Source organism: Hyla sarda, chromosome 6 (genome assembly GCF_029499605.1).
Source record: "Hyla sarda isolate aHylSar1 chromosome 6, aHylSar1.hap1, whole genome shotgun sequence".
Classification (NCBI taxonomy): Eukaryota; Metazoa; Chordata; class Amphibia; order Anura; family Hylidae; genus Hyla; species Hyla sarda.
This window is the reverse complement of record NC_079194.1, coordinates 92,546,837-92,572,437: the sequence shown is the minus strand read 5'-3', so window position 1 is coordinate 92,572,437 and position 25,601 is coordinate 92,546,837. Positions and strand designations below refer to the sequence as shown.

Sequence of the window (25,601 nt, the reverse complement as noted above, 5' to 3'; positions counted from 1 at the left end):
AGGGGGTTAGGGATAGATTGGCAATAGGCAGGGACAGAAAAAAAAAATAGGATGGTGGGAGCTACCCTTTAAGGGGTAAATAAGATAACTGAGCAATTAACTTCGCAAATGCCTCACAAATAATTCTCAGTTTCAATCAGTGCTTATAGTGAATAGCAAAGCTTATAGTAAAGTCTCCTGTGTAGGACCCTAACAGGCCCGTGAGCAGACTGATCTAAAATAGAAGAGAACAGGTCTTCACAAGACGAGACAAACAAAAACAGTACACCACAAGTAAGATGAGGGGGGGGGGGAAGGGCAGTACTAGAAAAAAGGAAGAGAATTAAAGGGTAACTCATTAAAATAAATGTTTGCTATTGCTCTCCTTATGGTAAATGAAAAATATTTCTAATATAATTTGTAAAAAAAATGAAGTTTTCTATGTTTTATTTGTGCTTAAAATAGCTCAAGAGCTCATTTTCTCCCATCTTATACACAGACTTAGGACCGAAGCCCAAACACAGAAAGTGCAGCTTGGAGTGCTGAGGGGGGGTGTCCAGCCTCATCCAATCATAGCTCCTCTCACACTTAAGTGCCATATACTGCTGGTTGGACACACACCCCTCAGCACTCCAGGCTGCACTTTCTGTGTTTGGGCTTCTATCCAAATTCTGTGTATAAGATGGGGGAAAATGTGCTCTTGAGCTTTTTTAAGTACAAATAAAACATAGAAAACTTCATTTTTTTAAACAAATTATATCAGATATATTTTTTATTTACCATAAGGTGAAAACTACTGGAGAGTTGCAACAAGTAAACCAGGGGGTCTAAGGGTACGTTCACACGGGTGGATTTTTTTGCAGGTTTTCTGCTGCGTAATTGAAAGGGGGCGGGCTCTTCTCGGCTGTCCGCAGCAGATTTTCCGCGGCGGAATTTACGCTGCGGAAAATCCGCTGCAGTCCCTACTGACTTCAATGAGGCTTGCGGCGGATTTTCCGCAGCGTAAATTCCACCGCGGAAAATCTGCTGCGGACAACCAAGAAGAGCCCGCCCCCTTTCAAATACGCAGCGGGAAAACCCGCAAAAAAATCCGCCCGTGTGAACGTACCCTAAGACCAAGTTTCCACTTTGTTTTTTCTCTGACAGTTTTTGGAAAACTGCCATTGCAGTTTTTGAGCAAAAGTCAGAAGTGGATCCATAAGGGAGGAGAAGTGTAAGTCCTTCCTTTATATGTTCTTTTCCTTTTGAATACACTTGGCTTTGGCTCAAAAACTGCAGTGGTAGTTTTCCAAAAACTGCCAGAAAAAAAACCAAGTGGAAACTTAGCCTTAGGGGACCAAAACTCCAAGCACCTCAGCGACCAACCGCTTCACCATATTCCAATAGGCAACAATTGTAGGGCAGGACCAGAATATATGGGGGGAATATTTGGGTTCAATTTATTAAGCAATGCAGAAGTATGGTACCAGCCCATTAACATCTTAAATTGTTTTTCTTTGTAGGCTGTACAAATTGAGGCCTTAGAGGTCTGTTGCCAAACAATCCACCATTGGAGAAGTGTAATAGTGGTGTTCAGAACCTCCTCCCAACGACTCATGTAACGATGAGATGGGGCACTCCCGTCAGGAGGAGCGTTAATAATGGAGAAAATGTCCGAGAGAAGACCCTTCGTCTGTGGGCCAGAGCAGCACAACCGCTCGAAGGCCGTAGGTAGGGAAACCACATGAGTTCCCAGCGCAGATGACATAAAGTGCCTGAGCTGGAGATAGTGAAGTCGTTCAAATGAGGAAAGGCCGTGTCGGGAGACTAAGTTCTCAAAGGACACCAGTGTGTGGGAGAGAGGGTCCACTATATCAGCCCAACAGAAGAGCCCCCTACCACCCCATTTCCTAACAATACAGGAAGTGAGGTTCGGGGGCAAGGTGGGATGGTAAAGAAAAGATTGCAGGGGGGAGACAGGGGAAAAGAGTTGGAATTTCTTGGAGCAATAATTTATCGGGTATTTCTAATATGAAGGCCCCTCAAATCCACTTTAAACTGAATTGAAAATTGCTGCTAAACTTTGAAGCCATCTAATGTCTTCAAAAAGTAAAAACATGTCAACTTTATGATGCAAACATAAGGTAGACATATTTTATATGTGAATCCATATATAAATTATTTGGTATGTCTATTTTCCTTACAAAAGGAAAGGATAGGGGATAAGTTTCAGATCAGGCTGGCGCCCTCCCACGATCTTCTGTACGGGGCCCCGGCAGCCCGCGGGAAGGGGGCATGTTGACCACCGCACGAAGTGGCGGCTGACACGCCCCCTCAAAACAACTCTATGGCAGAGTCGGGGCGCTGCCTTCGGCAATCTCCGGCTCATAGCGATGTATTGAGGTGGCGTGTCGGCCACCGCTTTGTGCGGTGGTCGACACCCGCTATCTGACCAGCGAGCCGGGGCCCCATACAGGAGATCGCGGGGGGCCCCAGCGGTCGGACCCCCGATGATCTGTAACTTATCCCCTATTCTGAGGATAGGGGATTCGTTTTTCAGCACTGGACAACCCCTTTAAGGTCATAATGGGCTTGGTCCTTAAGGGGTTAAAGGGTCTTATTCTAATGTATTAGTGCCAGATAACATAGAACACCTTCAGAGGTCTTGTGAAGTCCATGCTATGATGATCACTGCTGTTTTAGCAGGATTAGGGGAGCCTACACAATACAAGGCAGTTGGTTTTAAAGTTATAGCTGAAAGGTATACATTGTTTGTCCACCCTAAATGGGCATAGCTGAGCAGCACATTTAGGCTAAAAGATTCAGAAAACCTCTGCTCAGAAGAATAAATATGATTGATATTATCATCGATTCAGCTGCAATGTGTATATTTGTCCCTTAGAATGAATTCTGCCATTCGTCTGCTGGAAGAATGAGGAGGAGGATGCTCTTGTTCACTTACTAGCAATTATGTAAACAGCGTGATGAGCTGAAAAGTGCTGGAGAAAAATGTCACACAGTGAGTGGTGTTAACCCTCTCTGCAAGAATGACACGATAGGGAGAATCTTGGATATAATGACATGGATCCGGACTCGAATGGAGGAGATCAATATCTCAGCTTGAACGTCCATTCGGCCTTAATGCCTGAGCGGCACCACATCATCTCATACAGAATAGAAAAGAGTAGATATAATTTTGAGGTGAAATTTCATGGGCATATACATCTCTAGTGAAATAGATTCTTAAAGGGGTTTTCCCAAGATTAAAACTTTATCCACAGCCAGTCATGGGGCACTTCTGCTTCATTCAACTGTGAGACAAGGGACACCCATTGTTGTGATCAGGTTGGCTGCCATAGGTCAGCTCTCCACCAATCAGATAAAATTTAATCACCCAAAAATAGGTTGAGAGCACCAAAAAATGTACTGAAAATTGGTCTTCTATGGGAGTGGTCTTTTCAAAGAAAATGGGCACTATGAATTATGCTTGGTAGACGGAAAATCCATCACACTAAATGTGATCTTGATAAGAGGTGGTCTTCTGAATGAAGTGGTCTTTTGGAGAGGTTTCACTGTAATTATCCCCATTCTCTGGATACGGGATGTTGTTTTTTTTTTTGTTATTATTGCACTGTATTTTCATTACGAGTTGGTATTGGACAGAAGAGCTGCCATGTGTCAATATGGTCTTGGGCCTCAGGAGCCCTATAGTGTGTAATAGTAAGAAATTCTCTGCTCCTGAGAGATGGAAGCAGTTGTATCATAGGATTTTAGAGTATTTTGCTGATCGCTGGACTGTAACTGTGAAGCCCACTTGGGTTATCTCACTACAGTCTTCCTCCTCCCCACACGCTAACAGTACCATCTGTGCTCATCCTGCCAAATGTTCATTTTGTAAGCGCCAGCTCTGCCAGCTCCATGGACTGATATTGCTCTCCAGAATGGCTGCTTCCAGCTCTGCGAATCATATTTACTTTATATTAACTGCATTAGTACAATGAGACGTTTTACTATAGACTTTTACTATCCTGGAAATCAGATGGAAGGTAAATGGCTAGATATCGCTGTGCCATATAATTTCCTTGTGAGATAATCAGATTTCTATGATCTACCCATTGATTCTTTAGATTCGTTTTACAAAAGATAGAGCTGTGAACGGACCGTCATTTATTTTAGATGGGAATTGTTGTATTAGACAGTAATAAATGAGAAAGGACTAGTAGGACCCATCAGTTCATGATATAGGTTGGGGTCCCACCAAAAAGATATCTTACTTATTTGACCAACTGATGTTCCAAAGGGACCCTATGTAATGTTTCCAGAACTGTTTCTATGTTAAACACATGTACAGTATTACATATTTTATTTAGAATTGTGGTTTTCCTACTGAGGCTTGTGAAGTTGTTGGAGGAGATGCCCACAGGTCTGCCAATATGGCACTAAACTGTTGCAGGTTTGTTGCAGATTCTCCTAGTAAAAGAGAATCCGACAGCTAGTTCACCCACACTAAAGTATATTGGGTTATAGTGCAGGTGAAGAGCTGCAAAATGAGGGGTTACTCACTGAAATATGTTCACTAGGTGCTGTGTTCTTCTTGAAAATAGTTTCATTCCTGATGCGTCCCAGTACACATTGGCCTCCATTGGAAGCCAGCTGGCCAAGTTCCCCCATCCCCCACATATTTCCTTGCAGGCCCCGCCCCTTTAGTATTATGCTAATGAAGAATGTGGGTGAGTGCTTACCTTCTGCCTTCATTTGCATAATAATGAAGGGGCAGGACTGACGGGGGATTATGTAGGAGACAGGGGAACCTTAGGGTCCCTTAGGAATAAACTATTTACAAGAAGAACGCAGTGTCTAGTGAATGTATTTGGGTGAGTAACCCCTCATTTTTCAGCTCTTCACCCGCACTATAAACCAGTATACTGGGTTTAGTGCGGGTGAACTAGCTGTCAGATTCTCTTTAAATCCAAGTCTGCAGAAAATCCACAATAATGGTACATTCCCACCTGGAGTATATGCAGCGTATTTCACGCTGCGCAAAATCTGCAAAAGCAGCGGCAAATACGCTGCGTATCCCTCGCTCACCATATGCACAAGGCTTTCCGGCGGCATCCCTATGTGTGCAGTGAGTTTTGGAGGCGGAGCCGCACATCAGTCAAGCCAGCACACGGCCCCGCCTCCAAAACTCACTACACACATAGGGCTGCCACCGGAAATCCTTGTGTGTATGGTGAGCGAGGGATACACAGCATATTTTGTGCAGCGTGAAATACGCTGCGTATATGCCAGGTGGGATTGTACCCTTAATCTGCAGCATTTCCATCCTGGGCAAACTAAGGGTACCTTTACACACTGTGGATCTGATGCAGATTTTCTGTAACTGATCTGCAGCAGATCGGCAACTGATCTTAAGTAAATTGATTTGCTTTGGTGCACTAACACTGCACATTTCATGCAACTTATTGCAGCTGATCCACTGTTAATTGACAGAATGTGAAAATACTCACATGCCGCTGCATGAAATCTACTTCTTACTTAGTAATACTAATTCCATGGATGTTATGTGGTCCTGTATATCTGGCTGTGTTATAGTTGATCATAATGGCACTGTAGGTTCATATTCATGCTGTTCTGTATTACCTATCTTAGAGGGTACAGTGCCAAGGTCCCCAACTCCTTATTTGCTACAAAGGATTAAAGGGGTTATCCACCATAAGGTGATTTTAGTACGTACCTGGCAGACAGTAATGGACATGCTTAGGAAGGATCTGCGCTTGTCTTGGGGCTAAATGGCTATGTCATGAGATTACCATAACACTGTGGCTAGCTTTTTGTGAACTTGTATTTCCTGTTTGACTTATGTTTTTTTGACTACAAATCCCATAATGCCATTTTCCTCCCTCTCACACATCAGGCACCCCACCAATTGAAACAAAAGACCTGTGGTTTTCAATCAGGGTGCTTACAGCTGTTGCATATTGATCCCTCCACCCATTGAAGCAGACATGCTCCCTGTCATCAGCTGACTAGTGAGTCAGGTCTCGGCCGCATTGCAAGCTGGGAAAAATCTGAGACAACTAGCTCATGATGGAAGTTGAACTTACATAAGTTGAAACATACAATGTGGAGAGCCATATAGTGTACTCTACTGTTTTGTGTGCTATTGGTTGTTGATACATAACCTGAGGTCATCTTTTTCTTCATAAGACATAAGCATTTAGTCACAATTACGTTCTTGTGATTTGAAATAATGAATAAATGATTCAGCAGTAAGGGGTTTTATGCAGTCTGATACTAAAAGGAGTATCACTCAATGCTTCTGGTGCCTCATTGGGAATAGAAGACATCCAGTCATTGAGCTCAGAGTCATCCCGGTCAGAATCCTTTTTGGTGTAATGTGATACTCACTTTGGTCCCCAGCATTGAAACATCCTGTGTCTTCATTAATATTTTTAAATCAATGGTCACAATGGCAGCCTGACCTATTTGAATGAAACGGACAAGATATTTAATAGCATCATCGGAATCGCCCAAGGAATTCTCCACTGCAGTTTTAAACACAGATCTGCTCTTTAAAAACACTTTGTCCAGCTTTAGATCAGCCTTAGCAATCTTTACTCCTCTCAGTGCAGAGATTTCATGAGTTCCCTTCTGGAATAAATCTTGAAAGCACAGATTACACCTTGATCTAATGGCTGCAAGAATAGTGCAATCAAATGTTTCATGGGTCAGATATTTTTTTTAGTCTTATCTACAAACAGTATTTTTTCCATTTTTCAGCTGCATTTTTTCACTTCCTTTTATTAACCAGGAATTAAAGGGGAACTCCGCCCCTAGCCATCTTATCTCCTATCCAAAGGATAGGAGATAAGATGTCTGATCGCGGGGTTCCCGCAGCTGGGGACCCCCACAATCTCCCTGCTGCACATTGCATTCGTTTAGAGCGTCGGGTACAGCGCAGGAGGCTCGTGACGCCATGGCTACACCCCCTCAATGCATGTCTATGGGAGGGTATGGAGAGAAGTTCGCTCTGTGCACTGGATGTCTGGGGTGCCTATCCTTTGGATAGGGGATAAGATGTCTAGGGGCGGAGTACCCCTTTAAAGATTTTAGATGTCATCTACTCCACAGCTCAGCGTTGACAGACCTATCTTTTGGAAGCACCTTAGTCATATAGGAGAATGGATTACCGTTGTTCACACTCTTCCCCCATAAGGATGGCACATAGTGCTATGGTCAATGTTTATTTTGCTGACTCTTTGCACTTGTCACTTTTTACAGTTAAAGGGGAATTCTAAACCTTAAAGGGGTTATCCAGGTTTTTTGATTGGCTTTTAAGGCTAAGTTCACATGAAGGAATTTCCAACAAATTCCGCAGAGAAGGAATTCCACAGAGTCCCCTTCTGAATTCTGCTGCACTGTGCACATGACCGTGCGAACATGCCGCACACAATCAACCATATGAACATGGCCTAAAGAGCCCCAAAGGCATTAAAATAACAAAACAGGAGTTACTTATCTTGCTGATCCCCTGGTTAGGTTCCTGTCGGCAGCATTCCATTTGTAGTGGATGTCATGTGAACACAATAGCAGCCTCACTTGCCAAACTGCAGGCATTACTGCCCAGTAATGGGAGCCATGATGCCTGGAGTACGGCACATGACCTGAATCTGCTGATTGGTTGAGACGGTCATTTGATGTCTGCTCCAAAAGGAAGACCGAGGTGCCAACTGGAGTCTGAACAGGGATCAGCGTGCGATCGGAGATGTAAGTAACTGCTGCTTTGTTATTTTTATGCATTCGGGGACTTTAATAAAAAATAAAAAAAATTATCTAAAACCTGGATAACCCCTTCAGCCAAAATTCCTTTTAGGAATATTCTCCTCACTGAATTCCCTGCCATTCCAGTGCCATGTACATCATGTAGAAGACACGGCACAGTGTTCTCCACAGTTACATCACTTCCCTACAGGAAGAGACCGCTGAGCAGTTGACTGCAGTGCCTTGTGTTGGATGTGCTGGGCGTCATTGCAGCACTTCCAGTGGGGGACACAGAGAGCAGCTACCAATTTATGGATGGGTATATGTTTTTTGGGCTTTTTGTGCCACATTCCCAGTCTGTAGAAAATTTTGTCTGGTAGAAAACCCATCTTGTCTGGGACTGCTTTAATATGGAATAGACCTGCATATTTTTCAAAGATGTCCCTGTCAGCATAACCTGGAGTTGTGGTACACAGCCGCTCTTTACAAGGCAGAATTTTCTCTCATCTCTGCACTTTTTACTAGAAATGGTACAGAAAATGATGCCATGTTGCATACAGAATTTATTCAGCCATCTGTTATCTTGAATTCCTAGTTGAGAAGCAAACTGTAAAGCCTTCTCTCCAAGGGCTCTAATAGAGAATAAATAGAAGAGCGGTCATCTGTGTACATGGCCACTCTATTCTGATGGGAGATTTGGGTTCCTCTTCTCCAGATTGTGGGGAGACACAGCACTCAGACCTCCTATGGTCAGATAGTAATCCCCAATCCTAAGGACAGCGGATAACATCTAATTGTAGGACAACTCCTTTAAGGATGTATTCACACACAGGATCCATTACAGATATGAAGTTGTAAAATCAACAGTGGTGGAGTTGAAGTTGTTGTAAAATCTATAGTTTCGCATCCACAACTGCAGATTTTACAAGGCAATTCTTATGTACTCTTGACTGCTTTGTTAAATCTGCAACACAGTGGAAAATATGCAAGCTATCAATGGATAGCAACATAATCTGCTCATGGATTTTCTGCCACAAAATAAATCAGCTTGCGGAATTATGCAGTAAAATCATTTGCAAGCGGAATTTCAGCTGCGGATACATTATGTATGCCCTTGCCCTTAAAGAAAAGTGGACATCCCATTCACCACACTAAACCCAATACACTGGGATATAGTGCAGGTAAACAGGAGGCCGATGCGGGGTCTCTGACTAATATACATACAGTCTGGCGCCCGGTCCCTCTGAAGATTGGCTTCATTCTATGCTGAATTGCACGCTGTAGGCAGGCCCGCCGACATGGTCATTGGTCACATGAGTGCTCAGTAGGCACAAGCGCTCATATGACCAGAAACCATGAATATTCCTATCCAGCCAGCGGGCCTGCCTACAGCGTGCAATTAAGCGTAGATAGAAGCTAATCTTTGTAGGGACCAGGCGCTGGACTGAAGGTATGTATATTAGTCAGAGACCTCGCATTTGCCTCCTGTTCACCTGCACTATAACCCAGTGTATTGGGTTTTGGGTGGGTGAACAAGATGACCGTTTTTCCTTTAAGGAGAATTTGTGTTTCACTAAAACTTTTTTTTTTATCCCCCTCATTGCTAACCTTAACACCTCAATGGCTGTCTACAGGTATAGCAAGAAAGATTCCTAGTAGAAGACGCAGGTTTCCACAAGGCACTGGATACATATCCAGTCCGCTTTGGGCATCCAGTCTATTTGAGTTGAGCATGGGCAAGAGGGAGCCATGTAGTGATCTCTATAGTAAGAGGATAAGAAGAACGTTGGTCATCTTCTCTTAATCCAATATTTGCAGCAACAAGAGTGTTTAGGTGTGTTGGGTTGTTCAATTACATCCCTTAAAGGGTCTTTTGGAGATGGAAGGAGAAGCTGATTGGTAGCAATGGCAATCACATTGTTCTGCACCTTAAAATGGAAGTCATCGCTTCTGCGGCACGGTAGGCCAACAAGATTATTCTGCACCCCTCCAAATGCTTGGGAGTATTATAGGAATGAAAATAGTAGTGTTAAATTGCTGATTAGGTGGATTGTATACTTTAAAGGGTACCTGTCAGATACCCCACAAAAATAAAAAACTGTTATATGTTACTCAGTACCTCATCCTGATCATTTACATGTAATTTTTATGTCTCTATCACCCATATTCCACTAAAAAAATAGTATATTACAGCTGCTCAATGTCTTTTCCATCTTGTCAAAGGGAGGGGGCGTGCCCATCTCTTGCCTGCACTGTTATGACTCCTCCCCCTCCCTCACGCTGCCTACATCTTTTGCAACACTACCAGCATGCCTAGTCATTCTTTGTCTGTCCAGGCATGCTTGGAGTTTTAGTTTTGCAACAGCTGGAGGCACATGTTTGGTAAAACTTTGTGTTACAGCAGTGTTGCTGCAGGCTGTGTTCCTTCTGCAGCCTTGTCAATCAGCCATCTCATGTCCATGACCCTTGGACACATTAATGCTGCTGTGGGATTCAGTGTCCCAAGAGGTATAGGGACCGGGTTTTTCAAAGGCAGTATTCTTTAATAAAATGACATTTTAAAATGTGATTTTTTTTAAAAAGAAGTATATTAGAAAAACTACCGTATATGCCGGCGTATAAGACGACCCCCAACTTTTACAGTTAAAATATAGAGTTTGGGTTATACTTGCCATATAAGACTACCCCTCCTACCGCGATGTACAGTACCTTGTAGTTCCCCCCATATTAAGTAGGCAGTATAGTTCCCCCACATTAGGTAGGCAGCATGTTCCCCCACAATAGTAGGCAGCTCCCACACATTAGGTCAGCAGTTCCCCCACATTAGGCCAGCAGCTCCCACACATTAGGTCAGCAGTTCCCCCACAATAGTAGGCAGCTCCCCCACATTAGGTCGGCAGCTCCCCCCCACATTAGGTCGGCAGCTCCCCCCCACAATAGTAGGCAGCTCCCCCCCACAATAGTAGGCAGCTCCCCCCCACAATAGTAGGCAGCTCCCCCCCACAATAGTAGGCAGCTCCCCCCCACAATAGTAGGCAGCTCCCCCCCACAATAGTAGGCAGCTCCCCCCCACAATAGTAGGCAGCTCCCCCCCACAATAGTCGGCAGCTCCCCCCCACAATAGTAGGCAGCTCCCCCCCACAATAGTAGGCAGCTCCCCCCCCCCCCCCACAATAGTAGGCAGCTCCCCCCACAGACATACAACTTCCAGCCATATAGAGTGTATGGCTGGAGGCTTTGTCTGTGTACTGCCCCCCACAGTGTTCCGGTCACCGCTCCTCCGGCCCGGGGTCACAATCTACTGCTATGGCCTATGGACCATAGCAGCAGTCCCGGGACCGGAGGAGCGGTGATCGGAACACTGTAGATGACGCGCCGCCGGTCACTCACCAGGCCCCGGCCAGCTCTCGTCCTCCTGCGCCTCTATGATTGTACGCACGGGACGTCACTGACGTTACGTGCGTACAACCATAGAGAGGTGGAGAAGCGCAGAAGGACCAGAGGAAGACCGCAGGAGGACCGGAGGAGGACGCGTGGTGGTCGGGGAATGGTTAGTGACCCACGGACATCCTTATGTTCCGAAAAGATTTTTCGGGACACAGGGATGTCCGGCATAGGAATACTTATGATTATCTTCCCGGCTCCTGTGGGCGGCTGCAGGCGGGGGCCATCCAGAGCATGTAAAAACGAATTAATGTATACTAAAAACCAGGGTACCTCCAGCTATTGTGAAACTACAACTACCAGCATGCCCTGACAGCCTTTGCCGGTCCGGGCATGCTGGGAGTTGTAGTTTCACAACAGCTGGAGGCACCCTGGTTTTTAAGTATACTGTACAGTTATTAGTTTGTACATGCTCTGGCCGGCCCCCGCCTGCAGCCGCCCACAGGAGCCGGGAAGATAATCATAAGTATTCCTATGCCGGACCCCAATACCCGGCGTATAAGACGACCCCCGACTTTTCAGAAGAAAATTCGGGGTTAAAAAGTCGTCTTATACGCCGGGATATACGGTATTTTGCCAAGATGTACAACATATAAAAAGTTTGTATATCTGACAGTGCCCATTAAAAGCATTGTTCCTGCTTTGTTCAGCTCTCTATTCTTCACAAATATGGCAGATTCTTCTTCCTGATGTCTTTTGTGCATTGAAGTCCTGCTTGTGGCCTTCAGATTGATTTCCAGTGATAAGGATTTCTCAAACTGATGATTGTTTTGATGGTTGTTGAGTATAACTGGGAGGAAAATCTATCACCTATCTTCTGTCTGGGGAGGATTCACTGTATACGATAAGCTTGTAGCATATCCTAAGTTCTAAGTCCCTTATGTCCTTTTTTTGGCGAGGACAGTCTCTGAATCTTAATCATGGATTATGGTAGTTAATTCTATGGCATTGACTTTGGTGTATAGTAGATGGTTATTTACTGAGGGTTTACAGTTTAAGCACTAGGGACCACCCCATGGTGATCTATTGATGCAACACTTCAGGTTATAACAACTGTGGGGGAGCTATATGATCCCCAAAATCTTGCACACCAAAAAAGAGTTTGTATATTCACCATACCATATGTAATAAATAATTTGCATTTTATATTTACTTTACACACAATTGTGTTCATGTTTTCATAGACTACAGATCATACATACGCTGCATAGCGGATATTGGTAACAGCTGAATCTGAACTTAACAAACTTAAAGGGGTATTCCAGGAAAAAACTTTTTTTTATATATATCAACTGGCTCCAGAAAGTTAAACAGATTTGTAAATTACTTCTATTAAAAAAATCTTAATCCTTTCAGTACTTATGAGCTTCTGAAGTTAAGGTTGTTCTTTTCTGTCTAAGTGCTCTCTGATGACACGTGTCTCGGGAACCACCCAGTTTAGAAGAGGTTTGCTATGGGGATTTGCTTCTAAACTGGGCGGTTCCCGAGACACGTATCATCAGAGAGCACTTAGACAGAAAAGAACAACCTTAACTTCGGAAGCTCATAAGTACTGAAAGGATTAAGATTTTTTAATAGAAGTAATTTACAAATCTGTTTAACTTTCTGGAGCCAGTTGATTTATATAAAAAAGTTTTTTCCTGGATAACCTCTTTAAATGTTCAGATGAATGACATCAGCATTAAGAATCTGCTAGTCTGGACAACTGTGCTGAGGTCTCTGTCTTAATACCCCACAATTGGCTTTTTTTGAGAAGTCTCCATCCTTACGGTTTATAGTCATTCAGTGCTGTTCACTGGCAGAACCAATGTGCTCAGCGAGTCTCATGAGAAATGTTCCCTCTTCATCTGGGCATTGGGCCAAACTCCTTTCTTCACCATACGGCTTGCTTCTTCATACATAGCCAAACCTCCCTCATCTCTGACAGATTCACTAAGACCATTGAAAATGAGGAAATAAAAACTTTTTCTTTCAGCCTGGAAGCCAGGCCTTAAGGAATCTGCATTACACCATACGCCGGTGGCTGGAGGAATACAAATGCCTTAACCATTGTTGTCAAACAAAGATCCACTGTTGTAAGGAGTTTTAATCACAGCAGAGATTGTGCTGAGGATCTTGATCTACATTCTGCAGGAGTTATTTAGATATTACATTACGGCAGTGCCCACAGTGTCCAGACATTATTGTCCTGGGAGGCTATATATAAAATGCTTTTAATATGACACTAACATTTGTACTGTCAAGCCACTGCAGAAGCAACATAAAAATAATGCAAATTTTCAAGGTTGACCTAGAGTCAAAATGGTTGAAAAAATTATTTTCTGCCACCAAGTAATTTTATGGATAAAATAAAATTGTAGACTATTTTTGAGGTATGGTGGACTAGTAAGAACCACTGGAATTAAAGTAGTTTTATCGTTAAACTTATGGACATGATAAATAATTAGGTCCAATTTTGAAATTCTTTATCTGTGTAAAAACGAAAGGTGTATTTTACCTTATTCACTACTTATCCTTGGAGTTTTGATGGCACTTCCACAATAACGTTTCTTCTATTAGCAATACTGCATTTCCATTATCACATCCACTGGTTCACACTGGAATGATTAAAGGGGTACTCCACCGGCCAGTGTTCCGCCTGCGTTCGGAACATTTAGTTCTGAACGCGGTGCATGCGCTGCGGGGGTCAGCCATGCCCCCTCATGCCGTCAGGCCTTGCCCCATCAAAGCAAGTCTAAGGGAGGGGGCATGGCAGCCATCACGCCCCCCTCCCATAGACTTGCATTGAGGTGGTGTTGCCTGACTGCACGAGGGGGCATGGCCAACACCCGCAGCGCGCGCACCGTGTTCGGAACTAAATGTTCCGAATGCAGCCGGAACACTGGCCAGTAGAGTACCCCTTTAAAGCGTACCTGTCAAATCAAACAAACAAAAAAATATGTTACTCAGTACCTAATCCTGACCATGTATATCTAATTTTCATGGCTCTAACACCTATATTTATTATAAAAAATATTCTAAACAAAAAAAAACACACACACACATTTTTTAAATAGAAGTAATTTGTTTAACTTTTTGGTGCCATTTGATTTTAAATAATTTGTTTTTCACTGGAGTACCCTTTTAACCCAAAAGCTCATAGTGTTAGAAATCCTCTCAGGGAAAGGGGTGTGTCCCTTCCTTGTGGTGGTGGGAGGTGATTGGTGTGTCTTCTCATGCAGCCTTGTCCATGAGTCATCTCTTGTCCATGACTCATGGACAAGCCTGATGCTGCTGCAGGACTGGTTAGTGTCCCAGTTATTGGTTCTGACAGTGCTATGGGGATTTGCTCCTACTGTGGACAGTTCCTGACACAGACAGAGGTGTCAGCAGGGAGCACTGTGGTCAGACTGGAAATAACTACACAACTTTCTCTGTAGCAGCTGATAAGTCCTGGAAGAACTTTGATTTATAAATAGAAGTAATTTACAAATCTGTTTAACTTTTTGGCACCAGTTGATTTAAAACATTTTTTTTGCACTGGAGTACCCCTTTAAACCAAATGCCGCATTACATATGAATGAATACATCATCTGTACAGTGCTGTGGGATATGTTGGCACCATTTGAAGGATTATGATTGTTCAACTATATTCACAGGTCCATTGTGAATGTTTGTACTGCAGGTGCCTCACCCGCTTATTAGCTGCACCCTACATTATTCATGTTTGTTACCCAAATGGAAAATGAAATGTATAATAACTGTGTTGTTGGAGCACAATCCATTGGATGCTTTTAATAAGTAATGGGATTAGGTGTCTTTAGTAACGGCCTTTGGGTTCCTCTAAGTATTCTGTATTGCTGTATCTTAGACATATCATATGACTGTTGCTTTGCAGGCAAATACAGTTTCAGGTTATAAAGAGGATGATAATTAATGCATCACAACAAATTAAAGGCCGTCTGGACTTGTGACTTCTCTGTCAAAGACAAATTTGACACCTCAAGGAGTCTGAAGGACACATGAAGGCTAAAATTGAAATGTTCATATACTAGGTGTAAAGGCAAAGCCACTAGTTGAGGCCAATCTGCGTATCTTGGCATGACCATGAACTACATAGTTGCCAATTCAAAACCCTAAGTTCAGAACCAGAATGTCTTAGGCTAGGTTCACAAGACCATTGGAGCCTCCATCAGTTGACCAAATTTTGGTACTCCTGTTCTTCCTGTCAAAGAGATGGACAACACAATGGAACCTATTGGACCCCAATCTTAACCTGTGGGGTCTAGTAGGATTCTTCATTGACTGTTGTTTGATGGGTCCAGCACTGCCATAATAATTTCCATCATAACAGAAACCATGACAGTGGTGTGAGCAGAACCTTACTTTACAAAAAGCCTTACTTTACTACATTTCACAAGAGTTGTAAAGTGGCTTATGTCTTGGGCAAATACATCAATATTTGTATCCCTTAGCTTCTAAAGCAGAGTACTGAAGAAGTTAAAGGGGTACTCCTCCCCTAGACATCTTATCCCCTATCCAAAGGATAGGGGATAAGATGTCTGATCGCAGGGGTCCCGCCCCTGGGGACCCCCGCGATCTCCCTGCTGCACCTGGCATTCGTTTAGAGTGTCGCGTGCAGCGCCGGAGGCTTGTGACATCACGGTCACGTGCCGCTCGTAACGTCTCGGCCATACCCCCTCAATGCAAGTCTAGGGGAGGGGGCGTGATGGCCATCACGCCCCCTCCCATAGACTTGCATTGAGGGTGTGTGGCTGTAACATCACGAACGGCGCATGACTGTGACGTTACAAGCCTCCGGCGCTGCACACGACACTCAAACGAAAACCAGGTGCAGCAGGGTGATCGCGGGGGTCCCCAGCGGAGCAAAGTTCACTCCGAGCACCGGATGTCTGGGGTGCTGCAGCCAAGATTGTGGGGGTCCCCAGTGGTGAGACCCCATCAGACATCTTATCCCCTATCCTTTGGTTAGGGGATAAGATGTCTAGGGGCAGAGTACCCCTTTGATGTCTACATTCCTGGGGATCAAGGACAGAGGTGTCCTCTCTCTGGTGGTTTGGAGTAGAGAAAGGGTTAATCTATCACACCTGTTTTGCATTCTTTAATAAGTACTCTGCCCAGTCACTACAGGAGCAGCTCAAGGAGTCTACATGTGAGAAGACTTTCTTTGAGATGGAGGAATTCTTAAGTGCTGTAGAGATTGAAAGAAATGGTGATTGTTAAGAAGGTCTGTGGTAAATAAGTTGCCTCAATATGACCGTTGCACTTAAAATTTTTGAAATTCCAAATCCCTAATGAGGCTATCCCATGAATTTCTGTTTGAAACCTTTTACATCCATCTAAATATCACCTAGGTTTTACATAGAAACACAGAATGTGTCGGCAGATGAGACCCATGCGGTCCATCTAGTCTTCCGAATAAAGTAATTAGTCTGAGCACAACATTTTTTTTTTCAGAGTTAATCCCTTTAAGCCTCTGCCAATGTTAAAGGGGCACCGTTTTAAAAGTTAGAATGTAAAACTATATCAGTCCAGCTTTAATTTTGAAGTAAATGATAAAAAAAGAAAAGAACCAGACAGTCCTTAGTGAAATGGCCTTTGTGGCAGGTTTAGATAATAGCTGAAGGTCTTCAACTTTGAGCTGTACTTCGTTTGCTACATCCATTCTACTTTGTAATTCTGTCTTTCCTTTAATCTTTATGCCCCATTTAATTTCCTTCCTTATAATTTTATGTTTATTTTTCTTCTGTCTCACTGTATCCATTTCCTCATTTTTCTTCATTTCTTTCCTCCTTTCAGATTCCTCTTTCCCTTGCTTCATTTCTCAAAACCCTGGTCTATACAACACAGTTACCAAGTTAATATTAACCAGGAATTGATGTGTCATTTTATAGGACACAGTGAATGTATGCTAATTCCTTATTTTACATTCCAAGACCCTGGAGGCCTTTTGGCCTAGAATAAATGTGCACCTGACCGACTTCACATAGAGATCAAATTCTTGGGGAATTAACTTTGTTCATAAAGTAGCTCAGAAAGTTCTCATTACTTTCTACAAGTAGTCAAACTCTCAACACTTTCTAATAGGACTTGTTACCACAAACATATTGAAAATCTGTCTTTCCTTTATATTTTTGTGGAAACCCTCAGGGCCTTCATCATACAGCTCCCCATTCTTGGGTAATAAGATCAGCACACTAAACTTTTTCAGTAGGAAATCCATTCCTGCAATCTCTTATTTTTGCAGTAACATTTGTATCATTATGTTGTGTTTTTTTTTTTTACCTGCAGCTTCCATGTACTCAGATATACAGAGGGAGCCCCCTGATATAGGAAGTATTCTGTCTCATCCTGATTATCTGGATTCCAACCCTGAACTTATCAAACCCAAGAAACTCTTGAATCCTGTAAAAGCATCTAGAAGTCACCAGGAACTCCATCGTGAACTGCTCATGAACCATCGGAGGTACGTTTTTTTATTTACATCTCAACTCAAATAACAAAATGCAGTTAAATATGAGAGAATAGTAGATGCTTGGAACAAAGTTCATGCAGATGTGGTTGGTAAATCCATTGTAAGTGAATGTAAACAATGCATGGATACAATTGAAAAGGAGTTAGAGAAAACTGGGCCAATAGGGGCAAATGCCCCAGGGCCTCCACCATCTAAGGATTCCACCACCCCCCTTAAAATGGTAGTCAAGTGGTCAAAAACTTATCCCCTACCCTAAGGATAGGGGATAAGTTTGAGATTGCGAGGGGTCCGACCGCTGGGGCCCCCTGCGATCTCTCTGTACGGGGGCCAGGCTCTCCGGCCAGATAGCGGGTGTCGACCTCCGCACGAAGCGTCGGCCAACACGCCCCCTCAATACATCTCTATGGCAGAGCCGGAGATTGCCGAAGGGCTGTCAGTGCTCCATACAGGAAATCGCAGGGGGCCCCAGTGGTCGGACCCCCCGCGATCTGCAACTTATCACCTATCCTTAGGATAGGGGATAAGTTGTTCATCACTGGGTCACCACTGGACTGCTCCTTTAAAGATGATTCATATCAGAGTCTAACTATAGGCATTAAAAGGGTATTTCAGCTCTATACATTTTATCCCCTATCCAAAGACGTGCCTCCGAGACGTGACGTCACGACCACACCCCCTCGTGATGTCACGCCAGACATGAATGGAGGGGGTGTGGTGTGACATAACAAGGGGGCGTGGCCGTGATGTCACATCTTGGAGGCAGCGCCCGGCACAGAATGCCGGGGGCTGCACTGTGAGCCCCTGCGGTGGGGCCACTGCAATCATACATCTTATTTCCTGTCCATTGGATAGGGGATAACATAGTTCATAAGGTTGAAAAAAGACCAGAGTCCATCAAGTTCAACCTATAACCCTAATGAGTCACTACTGAGTTGATCCAAAAGAAGGCAAAAAACCCTCATACTAGAGGTAAAAAAAAATTCTAAACTAAATAACCCTAATTCTGATAATCTTTCTGGGTACTGTAGTCCTCCCATTTCCCGTATTACCCTAGTTGCCCGTCTTTGAACCCTCTCCAGCTCCACTATATCTTTCTTGTACACTGGTGCCCAGTACTGTACACAGTATTCTATGTGTGGTATTACTAGTGATTTGTACAGCGGTAGAATTATTTCCTTGTCGTGGGCATCTATGCCCCTATTGATGCACCCCATGATTTTATTTGCCTTGGCAGCAGCTGCCCAAAACTGTTCACTACAGCTAAATTTACTGTTAACTAAGACTCCCAAGTCCTTTTCCACATCAGTCATCCCAAGTGTTCTCCCACTTAATACATAATCCCAGCCCGGAATTTTTCTCCCCATGTGCATTACCTTACATTTATCAGTGTTGAACCTCATCTGCCACTTCCCAGCCCAAACCTCCAATCTATCCAGATCCATTTGTAACAGTGCACTGTCCTCTATTGTGTTTACCGCTTTACAGAGTTTATTATCATCTGTACAGATTGTTACTTTACTATTCAAACCCTCTACAAGATCATTAATAAATATATTAAATAGAACAGGACCCAAGACTGACCCCTGTGGTCCCCACTAGTAACAATCACCCAATAAGAATAAGTACCATTAATAACCACCCTCTGTTTCCTATCACTGAGCCAGTTACTTACCCACTTACACACATTTTCCACCAGTCCAAGCATTCTCATTTTATGCACCAACCTTTTATGTGGCACCATATCAAATGCTTTAGAAAAATCCAGATATACAACATCCAGCGATTTTCCCTGGTCCAGTCTGGAGCTCACCTCCTCATAAAAGCTGATCAGGTTAGTTTGACAGGACCAATCCCTCATAAAGCCATGCTGATATGGGGGTCATACATTTATTTTTATCAAGATATTCCAAAATAGCATCTCTTAGAAAACCTTCAAACCATTTACATACAACGGAGGTTAAACTAACAGGCATATAATTGCCGAGGTCACCTTTTGACCCCTTTTTAATTATTGGCAACACATTTGCTATGCGCCAGTCCTGGGGAACAGTCCCTGTCACTATAGAGTCCTTAAATATAAAATCTATTACATTACTTAATCCCTTTAGAACACGGGGGTGAATGCCATCTGGACCTGGTGATTTGTCTATTTTGATTTTTTGTAGGCGGCACTGTACTTCTTCCTGGGTTAGACAGATGACCTGTACTGGGGTGTTTACCTTATCTTGCTGTATGTCACCTGGCATTTAATTTTCCTAAGTGAATATAGTGGAGAAGAATTTGTTTAATATATTTGGTTTTTCCTGATCCCTGTCTATAATTTCTCCTTGATCGTTTTTTTTAAAGGGCCAACACTTTCATTTTAACCTTTTTGCTATTTATATAGTTAAAGAACATTTTGGGGTTAGTTTTACTCACTTTGGCAATGAGTCTTTCTGCCTCTATTTTTGCTGCTTTTATCAGTTTTTTACATATTTTACCTTTTTCTCTATAGCTTTTTAATGCTTCTTCACTTCTGTCCTGTTATAGTAGTTAAAATGCTTTATTTTTGGCATTTATTGCCCCCTCAACATTTTTATTCATCCATATTGGTTTTCATTTATTTCTCACCCTTTTATTCCCATAAGGTATATACATCTTACAGTGAGAATTTAAGATATTTTTAAAAGTCTCCCATTTAGTGTCAGTATTCTTGTTTTTGAGGACATTATCCCAATTTATATTGTTAAGGGCTTCTCTGAGTTGATCATACTTTGCCTTCCCTAAGTTCAATGTTTTTGTGGCCCCTTGAGAGATTCCCTTATTGAAGAACAAGCTATAATGTATTATATTATGATCACTATTTCCTCGGTATCCTTCTACTTGCACATTAGTTACTCTGTCAGGTCTGTTGGTTAATATTAAGTCCAGTAGGGCGCCCCCTCTGGTCAGGCCCTGCACCATTTGGGACAGATAATTGTCTTTAGCTATAGTCAGAAACCTGTTTCCTTCATGAGATTCACAGGACTCAGTCTCCCAGTTTATACCAGGATAGTTAAAGTCCCCCATTATTATCACATTATTCTGATTTGCTGCCTTGTTTATTTGCCTCAGTAATTGATCTTCTGCTTCTTCCATTATGTTTGGTGGCTTATAGCAAACCCCATAAGATGTATAAAGCTGGGATACCCCTTTAAGAAGTTACTATTTTTCAGAGATAGACCTGGTAGGGAGACTTTTAAGCAAAGCTAGGAAAAGCATGTAAAATAGCTCCCATACCACAAGGAAGAAAGCTGTTTCTCTAGCGCCACTTGTAGGTGATCAATCTTTAAATATTAAAGGGGTACTCCGGTGGAAAACTTTTTTTTTTAAATCAACTGGTGCCAGAAAGTTAAACAGATTTGTAAATGACTTCTTTTAAAAAATCTTAATCGTTCCAGTACTTATTAGCTGCTGAATACTACAGAGAAAATTATGTTCTTTTTGGAACACAGTGCTCTCTGCTGACATCATGACCGCAGTGCTCTCTGCTGACATCTCTGTCCATTTTAGGAACTGTCCAGATTAAAAAAAAAGTTTTCCACTGGAGTACCCCTTTAATTCTAATCTGATGCTAAGTTTGAAACTTAGGCACTGTTGTGTATCAATGTTATTTAGACAGCATATGGCTGTATTATTAGGACACTGTGGCATTATTGTTATTTCAAAATATTATAACTATGAAATGTGGGCTTAAGGTAATGATCATTTATATGATTGTCTTGCTTATTCTATTTGTTTACTATATCATAGCTTTATAATTGTTATCTGCTGTATCACCTAGATAAAAGTTGGCCGAACCTGTCTAGTTCGATCAATTCTCTAAAGCATATGGATGCCTCCCAACTTTCCTCCAACAAGTGATATTGGAGGAGAGAAGGGATGAGTATGTTGGATTCTGCTGCCCCACCCTATTGTTATGGGAGAGATAGACCTCCACCAAAGCTATCTGGCTGGGGCTTACCCCTCTCCATAAAGGACACGTGTAATGGAGAATTGGAGAGATAGCTGTTGGCCAACAGCAACTTGAAGTGTTTGGCCACCTTTAGATCTCTATGGATCTTGAATCTCTGAATTAATGAATGCTCATGTTCACATATATATATATATATATATATGTGCTTCACAGAAGGGGTATATATATCTTTTTTTTTTTTCAGTTTTGTACTAGATGCTAAGTAGAATTATAATTTTTTTGTAAATTGTTACCTTCTTTCCAATGATGGGATTGTGATAGCAGAATATCGCTCATCTGAATACACTTTATCATCTGTATTACAGCTGCAACCCTAGGACCCCTTGTGGTTCTGCAGTACGCTTAGATTTATAGATCAATAACCCTATGGAGACTTAAGATCAGATACGGGTGATAGATGTTGTAGCCGTAATATCTCCACCTTTGTTACTGTTACTGATCTCATAAGAGGACACAATTCCTTGCCCTTGAGTACAGCATTTTAACAGTATCTTCTATCCCAGAACAGCAGTTAGCTCAGTATCACTCTCCATTTACAAGTCAGGTAGAAGTCTGACGACAAGGTCACCAGGGAATCCTGTCCGACAAGTAACCTTTATACTCAAATTTACCAGCAGCAGAGACACATGGCTTAGACCTCATATAGTATGCATTACAGCCTGCTCCTCCTCCCAATGGTACAGAGGTGCAGTAAGGCATTGAGACGTAGACTGGCATTGGTAATGGGGCATCTCTAACAAGCTGTGCTCTGCTTCCTTTTATTTTATTGTTTGTTATAGTATTTCCTAATGTTTGTTCTTGATTTTGCATTAACATTGTATTGTTCTTTAAGATGTACTCGTGCATTTCTGAGGTGTATGCTGGACCTTTGTAAAGGTAATAGCATTGGGACATACCATATACTGTACCTTATACCTTACAGCAATTTTATATATATAGATAATTAAAGAGTTATTTATTTACAGTATCTATTGTATTGATTCTTTCATATAAATATGTTGTATATAAATATTCATTATCGGGGAGATTTATAAAAACTTGTGCAGAGGAATAGTTGACCAGTTGCCAATAACAACTAATCAGATTGCTTCTTTTGTTTAAAAAAAAAAAAGCCTATGTAAAGGTTTTGATAATTTTCCTCCTATATATCACCAGTTATGTCCCAATTTTACACTTGAATGTATAATGCTTATGCATACTCTGCACTATGCATACATTACAGCTTTGTTTTCTACTGAGCCATAATGGGCCTGCCGTAGTGTTGCATGAGTCCTCTGTTGTACTAATCTATGCCTCCAAGTATCAAAGAGACGTTCCCAAACCCCTGGAGTGCTGAGAAATGGCACTCCTCCTCGTCATAACAAGTATCTACCAGGGTCCCAGGTTGGAATGTGAATTGCCGCTGACAGATTCCCTTTAAGGGCTTATTCACACATGGCAGGTTTTGTTGCAAAATTGTATGACTGTCCCATTCATTTAACTGGAACTTGCACAAAACCATGAGCTTGCTGCCAAAACAACCCCACTCACATGTAAGTTTTGGCCAGTATCAAAACGTATCAAAACACTCAGCAAAAATGCTCCTGTTCTCACAAGAAATTGCGCTGAATGCATGCTTAACCTGTTGGGGACAAAGGGCATACCTGTATGCCCTTTGCCCACTCCCTTTATATAACGCGGGGCCACGCCTTGACCCAGCGACATAGGCCGGGATCCGTGGCTAATAGCGCGCGTTACTGATCGCAGTGCCACGCGTTATTAACCCTTTAGACGCGGCGTTCAAAGTTGATCGCCGTGTCTAAAGTAGTTAAAAATCACTCCCGGCAGCACAGTTGGGCTGATCGGGACAATCGCGGTGAAATCGCAATGTCCCGATCAGCTAGGACACATCAGGAGGGTCCCTATGGGAGCTATAACACTGCATAAAAAAAGTGAAAAAAAAAAAGGTGATAAAGATCATTTGTGGACGGGTTACATGTACCGTGAGTAGAGTACCATTTGCATGAATTAGGCCTGGGGTGTGCCTGCCCGGCCGTGAAGGGTATCCTAAAGAAAGGGGGATACCCTGAGAGTGACTGTAGAAAAAAAAAAAGGGGACTGAGGGTGGGGACGTCTTGCATGCTGCCAACAGCACCTGTGTGGATAAAAAAATGTATCACCCCCCCCCCCCCCTTTCCCATTTAAAAAAAAGTGTAAATAAAAAAAAAACATATTTGGTATCGCCACGTGCGTAGATGTCCGAACTATAAAAAATATATGGTTAATTAAACCGCATGGTCAATGGCGTATGCGCAAAAAAATTCCAAAGTCCAAAATAGCGTATTATTGGTCACTTTTTATGTCATGAAAAAATGAATAAAAAGCGATCAAAAAGTCCGATCAATACAAAAATGGTATCACTAAAAGCTTCAGATCACAGCTCATAAAATTAGCCCTCATGCCGGCCCGTGCAGAGAAAAATAGAAAAGTTATAGGGGTCAGAAGATGACAATTTTCAACGTATTCATTTTCGTGCATGTAGTTATGATTTTTTCCAGAAGTACGACAAAATCAAACCTATACAAGTAGGGTATCATCGTATGGACCTCCAGAATAAAGATAAGGTGTCATTTTACCGAAAAATGTACTGCGTAGAAACTGAAGCCCCAAAAAATTACAAAATGCCATTTTTTCTTCAATTTTGTCGCACAATGATTTTTGAATTTTTTTTTGGGTTTCGCCGTAGATTTTTGGATAAAATGACTGATGTCATTACAAAGTAGAATTGGTGGCACAAAAAAATAAGCCCTCATATGGGTCTGTAGGTGCAAAATTGAAAGGGTTATGGTTTTTAAAATGTGAGGAGGAATAAAATGAAAGTGCAAAAACGGAAAAACCCTAGATCTCCAAGGGGTTAAGAGTAACAGGAAATTATAGCTGCACAATGTTGCTTCTCAGATTCAGCTGCATGGACAATAATTATATTTGGTGGAAATATTCTAACTTTGTTTGCGGTTTGTTCTAATGTTGCAGTTTCTGCATGAAGCTGGAACTGGGATTTACTGGCCTCATCATGTGGCCATTAGCCCTTGCATCCTGCCATTGCATGGCATCGGACGCATTAGTAGAGCATATCCTTATACTGAGGTATTACATTTTGGTGTAGAAAATAGGATAACAACATTAGCATGAGCTGAGGAAACCCTGTCCACTTTTTAACACAATGTTATTTTTAGATCTAACATTCTGTGCTAATTAGTTTTTCTATACAGTATATCTCTACAACAGTTAGAGCTCTGGATTTCTTGTTCCCCCATAGAAATATAGAAGGATACTCTGTCTGCCTGCAGCCTCTAAAAGAATATAGGAGTTCACTGCATGGTAGTTTATTATTGACTTCCATCTATTACAAGTGTTTAGCGAGCTCATATACAGAGAAGGCTCTAGACTTTGTGAGGCCTTAGGCGAAACCCAAACATGAGGCCCTACATAATTTTCTGTGGGGTGTAACTAGTGTCCTATGAACCCCATGGCAAATTCTGTCCAGTACACAGAGATGACAATCACCAATATTACCAGTATAAAAGTAGGAATATTATCACCATACATATTACTATCATACTGTTACTGACCAAATACTGTATACTGACCAATATTACCAAAATACCAGTTTACAAGGAGAAATATTATCACCATACATATTACTATCATACTGTTACTGACCAAATCCTGTATACTGACCAATATTACCAAAATACCAGTATACAAGGAGAAATATTATCACCATACATATTACGATCATACTGTTACTGACCAAATCCTGTATACTGACCAATATTACCAAAATACCAGTATACAAGGAGAAATATTATCACCATACATATCACCATCATACTGTTACTGACCAAATCCTGTATATTTAGACCAATTACTAATAATACCAGTACAAAAAAATGGTCCCTCCAGAAAAAAGTAAGCACAGGTGAC

General features: G+C 42.2%; 1 protein-coding gene and 1 long non-coding RNA gene across 6 annotated transcripts in view; one reads left to right on the top strand and one right to left on the bottom strand.

The window, feature by feature from the left end:
* Positions 1 to 13,807, bottom strand: part of LOC130275886 (uncharacterized) — a 31,289-nt gene extending 17,482 nt beyond the window's left edge. The window contains exon 1 of the long non-coding RNA XR_008844938.1: positions 13,664 to 13,807. This is a non-coding gene — a long non-coding RNA (uncharacterized LOC130275886). The remainder of the gene's footprint in view (positions 1 to 13,663) is intronic.
* Positions 1 to 25,601, top strand: part of FAM107A (family with sequence similarity 107 member A) — a 219,807-nt gene that overhangs the window by 171,057 nt on the left and 23,149 nt on the right. For all 5 annotated transcript variants that reach the window (XM_056524483.1, XM_056524487.1, XM_056524486.1 and 2 more), the window contains one exon: positions 17,458 to 17,632. In XM_056524483.1, coding sequence (XP_056380458.1) covers positions 17,458 to 17,632 — 175 coding nt within the window. The remainder of the gene's footprint in view (positions 1 to 17,457; positions 17,633 to 25,601) is intronic.